Source organism: Morone saxatilis, unplaced genomic scaffold (assembly GCF_004916995.1).
Source record: "Morone saxatilis isolate NCDOM2014 unplaced genomic scaffold, NCSU_SB_2.0 Contig1, whole genome shotgun sequence".
In the NCBI taxonomy this organism is placed as follows: Eukaryota; Metazoa; Chordata; class Actinopteri; family Moronidae; genus Morone; species Morone saxatilis.
The window spans coordinates 7,101,785-7,110,928 of NW_023339651.1; the positions used below are offsets into that span (position 1 = coordinate 7,101,785).

At 38.5% G+C, this 9,144-nt stretch overlaps 2 protein-coding genes across 3 annotated transcripts in view; both read left to right on the forward strand.

The window, feature by feature from the left end:
• The window catches only part of cunh10orf90 (chromosome unknown C10orf90 homolog), a 5,176-nt gene extending 4,101 nt beyond the window's left edge, over nucleotides 1-1,075 (forward strand). The window contains exons 3-4 of the mRNA XM_035669348.1: nucleotides 669-821; nucleotides 1,068-1,075. Coding sequence (XP_035525241.1) covers nucleotides 669-821; nucleotides 1,068-1,075 — 161 coding nt within the window. The remainder of the gene's footprint in view (nucleotides 1-668; nucleotides 822-1,067) is intronic.
• A 67-nt stretch (nucleotides 1,076-1,142) lies between these two features.
• Nucleotides 1,143-7,166, forward strand: LOC118326284 ((E2-independent) E3 ubiquitin-conjugating enzyme FATS-like). Of its 2 annotated transcripts, XM_035659273.1 has the most exons (5): nucleotides 1,143-1,262; nucleotides 1,709-1,880; nucleotides 2,981-3,044; nucleotides 3,553-3,643; nucleotides 5,331-7,166. In XM_035659273.1, exons 1-5 carry the CDS (start codon nucleotides 1,152-1,154, stop codon nucleotides 5,367-5,369), a joined length of 477 nt encoding a protein of 158 aa, XP_035515166.1. In that variant the 5' UTR covers nucleotides 1,143-1,151; the 3' UTR covers nucleotides 5,370-7,166. The 2 variants fall into 2 exon arrangements, with proteins under 2 accessions (XP_035515166.1, XP_035515157.1); XM_035659264.1 differs by lacking the exon at nucleotides 5,331-7,166 and having other exon boundaries at nucleotides 3,553-4,010.
• The last annotated feature ends 1,978 nt before the right edge of the window (nucleotides 7,167-9,144 follow it).

Consider the following 9,144-nt stretch of genomic DNA (forward strand, 5'->3'; position numbering starts at 1 on the left):
TAGCTTCATATTTAATGTACAAAGAGAGTAGTGTTGTTTTTCTCATCTAACTTCAAGTCTTATCTCATCTTGTCCAAGTCACGTTACAAGTCTACATAAGTCAATTGCATATCTAGTTGCAAGTGCTTCCAATCCTTTAGATACATAATCAAATATGTAATATGTGGGGTCATGCAAATGTTGCTGTCTTATTAATCTTTTATTTGTCCAGGATTTTAAAAATTGCCTGCAAGTCCTCATTCTTGTGACTTAAGTGTGACTCAAATTGCCCCTTGTATTATGGAAAATAGTAAAAAAAAAAAAAAAAAACTGTTAGCTCAAGCTATTGTTTTCTGGTATTCTGAATATTCAGGTGAATTAGTAATATGAGGAGGGAGTTTTCTGCAGAGCGAGTGTGTGTTTCTCTATTCATTATATCTTTTCTCTGTGTAAAACTATTAATTACTCTTTAATTACATCCATTAACAGTGTCATCAATTAATTACAGGGGCCTGAGGCAACATCATTTAAATTCAATGTTTGATACAATCAACCTCCAAATGGCAAGGCATCATGAAATTGGGTTAAAATCTGCCTGTGGTGCACAGCTGCCAAATCGTAGCTGAATATCAACCACTGTCACTGTTTTACTTACTCTTCAGTTACATCAAAGTCCCCTTGCGTTTCAGAACCCCACTCACATCAGTCTCCAGAGGAAGTGCTGGCTCTCAATGCAGCTGCGATCATAGCAAATATCAAACTCCAAAGACAACTTAGTAAGAAGAAAACACCAAATGGCAATTCTGAGAAGGACTCCTCTGAATCACCTCAGGGAAACACTGGTATTATTACCTCTCTCTTCCCCTCATATGTAATCATAATTTTTACCCTTATAAATCATTGATCATTGATGAGTGAAAATGTTGCAAGCTCAACACTTTCTTTTCAGAGCTACATCTTTGATTGAATCAATACACCTACAGTAAAATTCCTTGGCTCTTACATACTGTGCCTGTTTGATTCGTACCAAGAAGTAATATGTCATGGCAGGCCCAGAGGGCTATTGGGCATTTGTGCATTGCGCTCAGGCATGTGAAACCGAGCCAGGTGTATTATGAAACACAAACAATTTGATTTTCTCTGCTTTGGTAGTGACAGATGAGGGGAAATGTATGAAGCCACGTCCAGATCAAAACTCAGTCCAGCACCACAACCATCTTCATGCTGCATTTGTTTCACTGAGTCCTGATCCTAAAAGGTCACCTGAAACTATTTCTCTACAGGTGAGTTCAGAGGTATTTTTAAGCTAATAATACAAAAGTTTGGGGATTTCATTCTCCAAATAAGAATATTAAGCTAGTTAAGATTAATAAGATTTGTGTGACCCTTTAGAGCAATGCAGTATCTATTTATAGCGTGCAGTATGTTTGTATGTTGCAACCAGTATAACCAAACGGTGACTTGCTTGATTTTCATAAAGTTGGAAAAAACATTTTCTGTTTTTAAATTCCTATGTTGTTAGTTATCTGACCCCTCAGGTTTATCCTAACCCCCTTTGGGACTTTTCCACCCCCAGGCTGGAAACCACTCAAATACACTACAATGTCAGCAAAAGTGAATGATGTATTTACATTGGCTTTGGTGTTTTCCATGGGATGCCTCGGGGCTATAGTCTGGGCTGGGCTTAAATGTTTTGTTAAGAAGAGCAATATGTTTCTGGTTTTGGCAGGAAGCACTGCAGAGGTCCAGACCAGACTTCATCAGTCGTTCCCGTGGCAGAGTGCGAGAGCTAGAGCGAAGGACACATGAGAGGAGGGAGCTGGCAGATTCAGTAGACCCACAGGCGAATGCTGCTCTCAGGCAGAGGAGAGTCCACAGTGCCCGGTCTACCTCTCTGAATGGTATTGTGCCAACAGCTGCCCTCACCTCTCTCATCCACTGTACTGCCCATTGTCCATTACAGCTGCAGTGACTGTTTGCCACATGACCAATCACACACATACAGGCACAGAACAAAGAGCAAGGGCATAGTTATTAGCAAATATGTGTTGTTTCATACATGTTGCTCAATTATACATATATTCATGTTTATGTTTTGCTTGAAGGGGTGTTAAATCCAATAAAATCCTTTACCACTAGTTTTAGACAGGGTGATCTACCACTGTTACTCAATGACAGGAACATTAAGACTCTGTACAACTAAGTACAGGAATACATTTGCAGAAATCACCTAGAAAAAGCTTAATTGATAAATAAAATAGCATAAATAAGATATACAAAGGCAATCATAAAGATGTATTTTATGGATTGCATAACAGGCCAGTATCTGATAAATCTGAAGAAAAATGACATTTACATCCTAATATATCATCTAAACTATTTTTGGGCCAGCTGTAAGAAAGAAACTGGCACTCCAGGCTAAGCTATGCCTAAATACAATAAATGGCACTTAGAGTAAGATACGTAACAAATGGCTTCATGACTGCAGCACTGGATTTCATTGGAAATATTTCTGTGTCCTTCAAATGTCATTAAGCTCTCGATGCAGTGTTCTGTCTGAAGATATTTCCATTCAGAGTACCAGCCTGCACAGTAAACAATAAAGAATTTAAAGATTTGTGACAGAGATTTTATAGTTCTTTCTGCCCTCTACTGGCCATAACAGAAACATACACCAGTGGGTCAATGACAGCTGGAAAAGTGACAGATTTAGACCAATTCAGGGAGTTTTAAAACATCCAATTACTTCACTGATGTTTTAATCAGGGTTTATTACCTTTATTCACAGTTCTTGATACAAACTTATATTTCATTAAATGAAGGTAGCAGAGAAGGTGGAATTCAGTCCTTATGTTAAATAATCTTGTCTGTTCTTTACGTCTTTTCAAACTCCAAGAAAAGCTGAAAAAGTGATTCACTGCCATGTTTTTGAGTCTTCAACTCATTCAGAACTGTGTGTGTGTGTGTGTGTGTGTGTTTGCATGCATGCTCGTGTTTCCAGATAACCTTTTCAAACCCAGAGATAGAGCCATTACTGGAAGAGAGATGCAGCTCAGATCTAAGCGGTGAGTTCCATCTCACTCTCTACCATGGCGCACTGTCAGATGCTTCTACTTTGTAGGCAGATTCATCCTTATCTCTTGTATTGCTTTCACATGTGAAGGCAAGGCTGGTATCTGTAACATCTCTATACAAAATAAGCTGTTCTTGTTTCTCTGCCAAGACCTTTGCTCTAATTGTGTTTTTTATCTTCCTTGCCTCACTTGTTTATTTTTACTTGTTTATTTCTCCTTCCTGACATATCCATCTATTGATTAGGAAGAAATATTAGAGGGAGGTGTGAGACTGTGGATTTATACGGAATACAGTCAAGTCCTGACTTGACTTGACTACAGATTATAGTGTTGCAAGTTACATGGAAAGTGAATGACCGTATCCCAACATTCAGAAATGATTACATTCAACCGTAACAAAGGCTTTTGTTATAATTGTATGTGACTCAGTTCTTGGTTGACAAATGGTAATAAATCATAGTAATAAATAGATACACGTGAAATTCTAATTTTGTTACAGTACGCTTGCAGAAGTGAAGAGGAAAAAAGAGGAAGAGAAGAAGAGAGAGGAGTGTTTGACCAACAGACAGCGAGTTGAACTTTTCAAAAAGGTAATCCCTATATGTTTTTGTCAAAACACAGATACATTAAACCATCAAAAATGTGTTGGGTTTGAATATTTCACCGTGTAAACATCAAATAGTTTCAGCGAAAGTCAATGAGAGTTAAACAAAGCAAATACAAAACATATGGTATGATATTGACTGACTGTGGATTAAGATGATTTTCATACCTTAACACTACGTAAGGGAGAAAACAACTGTATATCATAGGGGTTAATATGTTACATAGAACAAGATCCATCTTCCATTACTGGAAAGAGACAGATTCTTCTAGTGGTCATATCTTACTATTTAAGCACCAAACCTGCGTAAATGTATCTCCTTGAAGTTGTTATAAATAAATATGTATGCAAAAATGATGCACTGAATCACCAAATCCCTGAAAATATGAAATATAGCAAATAACCTCAAAACATCTCTCCACAGTGTTAACAAATAGGCTACTTGCCTGAGACACTGAACAGAACATTAATTGTGAATTTGACTCACACACAATTGAGCAAGTAATAACACACCTTTCTCCTACAAGCTCAATTAAACCTTGCAAAGGGTGAAACATTTTGCACTAATGGCCAACACTAAAGGGCTGCAGTAATGATGCAGCTTTTTCTCTCTTCACAGCAGGGCAGCTGTTGAAAATAATGGTTTCAAATTGCCTACCAACTCCATTATGGTTAACTGGACAGACTGGTGTTGAATGGGACCAATGAGGTTGAACTTAAGGCATGTTAATACAAAAACCTCAGACACCAAAACAAGGGGTTGGATGGGACGCACAGCATAGGTTTATTCTCTGATTAACCGTGATTAGGGTATTTATCCCCTTTAATAGTGCTCTGATGTTACAATTTTATGTTATTAAGTGCACTCTTTACTTTCGGTAACTCGTCTTAGAGGTGATCTTTGATTTTGTGCTGCCGTACTGATTGCAAAGAAATAGTATAGATGTAAATTTGGTGAAAATTTAAGTTTTGCTTATTATTAAATACACATTTCACTAAATATTTAAGCTGTTGAAACATTTCTTGAGCTTGTCTGTGCTTTTAGAACAATGACTTTATTATTCCACCAGAGGTCGCTGTTGCCAAACTTTTGCAAAACTATACTTTGGCTGCATTTTCAACATGTAGGCGTATTATTAGTTGTTGTTTTTTATCGCACGGTCAATAATTATCACGCTTTACAGAACAGGTTTTGAACTGCTATAGCAATTTTAGTCTCTCTCTTCCACACTGCACCCCACATCCTTTCTCTCATTATGGAGAGAAACTGTGAACAGTCTCATTGTGCTGAGTGTATGAGGCCTGTGTTCCTCGTGAAACAAAAGGCCCTTCAGTGGCAGAGAGAGCTACAGTGCAGTGCCACCATTCAGCCGAGCTGCAGACAGTGTGGGTGCCCACACACAGCTGCTCCACCTACACTGCTGCTGTGGCAGATAACACACGCGAAGAGGGCCAAAGCCAGAGATCCAGCAGGTCCTGAAAGAGGAGCTGGAAACCTGAACAGTGTGGGTGAGAGGACGGCAGGGACCATGTTTCTGTACAGGACTGTTTGATTCCCATCTGAAGCTGGGAGAGAATGTGTTTTGCTTTTCTGAGAACTAGACCGTTGATCTACAGCCCTCATTCTGTCATAGGCATTTTAGTAATCTGAGTATTTTGTTTTCTTGTTGCAGAGACTGTTGAATCAGATTCTTCAAAGGAGCAACAGCTGAATGATGCACAACAGATGAAGATTATGACATGCAAAGCCTGTAGCATTGTATAACAGACTGATGCAGTTACCTTTGCTCTTTGACAGTGCTGAATATGAATTAAAATGTCAGTGTAGGTCATGATATAACCAACCCCTTGTTTTTTTCTCTTGTGTATTAGCATTACATTTGAGTTTCAGAGCTTAACATCTGTTTTTCTGAAAAATAAATCCATGGCAGTCTTTCAGAAACCCAGAAGGTCCTTTAACATCATTTACCTTTGTTTTGAAGGTTTTTCCAGAACCTTCAAAGACTCTTCTGCCCATCTGGATAAAAAAAATCTATTAAAGCAAAATATAAAAAAGAATTAAACTGTTTCCCTTGTTGTGACTCTACTATATTTTCTAACCCAACCAAAGTCCTTACTCATTTTGTATGACACAACATAAATATAACATTAACACAGATATACATGATAATAAAAAGTTCTTAATTTTGTACAAATCCAGAAAGGACCCCTAAGGTGTCCATCAAAAATGTTTTTTTATTGTGCAGTAAACTAAATATATTTGATTCAACGGTCCTTCATGAAAAGATTCTTGAAATATCTTCAGAACAACGTTGTTAAATGATCTTCTGGAGTTTTGAAAGATTGCCATAGATTTTTCTTTTGAGAAAAACAGATGCTTATGTGTGGGATTCAGCTGTCCTAGCTGCCCTTGTGGTATGCCATTACAAATAAAGATGGTCAAAATGGATGCACTGTATGAAATCATGGCTCAACATTCTGCATGGGTTGTAATCAGATATCACCTGGTAAGCACACTGACTGATACCCTTTTGATGTAACATCTAAACCAGTGATGTATGCAGTGTATCAGCGTTATCTTGTTTCTTGATTGCAAATTGCCTTTCTTTCCAGAATACTTCATGTAATGGGATGCAGAGTAACCTCTCCCTGCACGATAAAGCGCTGATGTCCTCACGCAGCCACTTTCACATGATCTCATGTGATGTGAAGCAGTGATATAAGACAGAATCATTCATTATGCCTCACAGTCCCATCCAGGACAGTCTTCACTCACCATCCTCATTATACAACCAACAAGCAGAAAGAAGCCTGAAGTGCGCTCTGCCATCATTCAGTGCCAGCTATTAGCTGTAAGATGGAGGAATGTGACCTCTTCTCACTGGAAATGCCCTGTTAATGGACAGTGCCGATTTTGAATGGAGCTTTTGTCTCTGTCTTTGTCTCATGATGGACTGGGGTCTGCCATTGCAGATTTAGATTTGTGTGTTTTGATCCAAAGAGAATGTGCTCAGAGTGCTGATGCACAACATGATGGAGCTGGGCATAAATCAAAAGTGAGACGTGTGAATATTTATTTTTGGAATAATAGACAACAGAGCAGATGCTCTTTTCATCATTCCTAATTGTTATTGTTCTCATTAGCCTTTAAGTTGGAGTTCTTTCATAGTCCAGCTGTTTCATACATCTAAATTTGCACTGATGTCTCGGAGAAGACAGACGAGTGCTTCTGGCTGTTTTTGTAAACCTTATTTCGTGTCAGTGCACATGCATGTGTGTATTTAGATGGGAGTAGATTATTAATAACAGCATTTGTGGTTCATAATTGTTTTCTTCTTTCTAAAATGAATAATTTCATCTAGAAAGTATAATAAGACAACTCTGAAGCATAGCTGCTGCTTGAGGAGGGTTATAAAGTGTGTGGTTTTCTCTATTGAACTTTACAATGGTTTTACTATTCAGTGTAACATAAAACATAATTGACTTTATGTATTTTGTATGTATTTTATATTGGAGTTGTGTTTAGAAGGCTTGTTTAATTTTCTCTAAAATGTGACTATAAAAGTTATTTCTTGTCACTCGTGTGTCTTTTACCAAACTGCATGGACATAATAAGACAGGTTAGATGGAATAACTTCCATGAAGCTGGGATTTATTATTGAGCACTATCTGTCCTAGCACACTGACAGAAAGTCCTATTTTACTGCCTGTTCCCCTCTGCACCTTATCATCTTCCTCCAAGCTCCCCTTGGTTCTTAAAAAGAGCAAAAGATCAGCTCTTTGTAACATCCCATAGCCGAATGTTGAGTTCCAGTCAAATCAGCATGCAAAAAAATACTCCTCAGTATTTCTTTTATTTCCATTCATATTTGATCCTGAAGGAAGAGTTTTGAGAAATGGAGGTTTCTGAGCTTCATGACACTAGGCTGCACACTATAGTTCCTATATTTCAAACGGTGTAAGGCAGCAATTGGATGTGCTGCTGTGACTTTACCTCCAGTCTCCATGCTGGGAGACAGACTGTTCCTGAAAGGCTGTACTTTAATTTTCTCAAGCTGCTGGAGAACAAGCTTTCAGGAACCCAGCCTCCATGGTCAGCCTGTTTTCTGCACACATTCTCTCCTGAAGTGGATGGCCATGAGTGCAAACACTGAAGAGCACAACTGATTTACGTCTAGTGTTTGAATGGGCCATGTGCATTATATAGGTCCAAGCAGTAATCTTTTAGTGCATCACAGTGCCTTAATAAGAAGTTGAATCTGGAGCTGGTTGTGGGTCTCATGAATATTTTTTCCATGCATGGAGCCATTAGATTCAAATGGATTTGCAAGTCAGATTTTTTTTTTCTTCACACAATGCTGCTTTCAGCATGTTGTCATTCTGCCTGAATAACAACATGTATCCATAATAACTTCTGTGAGTGAAGGCTGTGTAGACTATATCATTCAAATGTACAGTCAGTGTGGGCTACTATGGTACAGTACGTGTGCGCCTATCAAGCACTTAGGAGCGAGGGATACCAAGAGAGCGACCGGAAATTGAGCAGCTTGCCTTCAAAATAAAACCTGCACCTTCCAGTCATTGTGAAGAGCAAAATGAAATATGGGTTATATTCAACTTGTAACATGTAGGACTCTGCGTGTAATTTGACAAAATAATCTTGACTTCAATCTAGGAATCACAAGATCTGACGGCATAAGGTCCAAAACATATTGTGTATTTAACATGTATCATTACATATCATCACAACATTTGTATATGCCGTATATGATATGATACAAAGAGGTTCAGCTACTAGCTGTTTTAGCAATCAACTGCAATACACAGTAAAAGCACAGAAACTACTATTTCCAAAGTCAACATCATGAACTTTCATGAGCAATCTTAACATAATCAGGTGGTATTCCATTGTTTAACCTATGATAGGTCAAAGGAGAGGAGGATAACATTAAAAACAGCATTCCATTTAAGTTATTTCACATTACATACACTCTATTTCAATCTTCTGCTGCAAACATTATTGCGTCATAAAGGCTATTTGGGTCTTTATTTTGAAAGCTGAAGCCGGAAGTGCTGTGTTAGTTTCTGCTACCTTGCCGCTGCTCAGTTACTGATAATGGGCGCTAGAGGTGGCTTTAGGACCTCGCGGAGCCTCTCATTGAAGCACATGGTCCTCACTCATAAGACAACACTTCTCTCCAGTAATTGCCCCGGAATTGATGTCATTCCAGCGGGCGACTGAGACAACAGCGGCTTGTGTATCTGTCAATGTTTTCATCGCTCGCTTTTTATTTTCTATCCGTTGCTCAGTTTTTGTTTTTTGGTTTTTTTGAACGCGCCACGCAGCTTCTGGACTCGGCCGTCTGTGAATGGGGAGAGCGCACGGAGTTGAATCAGCTGTCGCCGGGATTTCCTAAAGCGCCGCTCGCATATCCCACTACTTGATCATATTTCAGGAAGTCACTTTCATTTTTTTTTTTTTTTTTT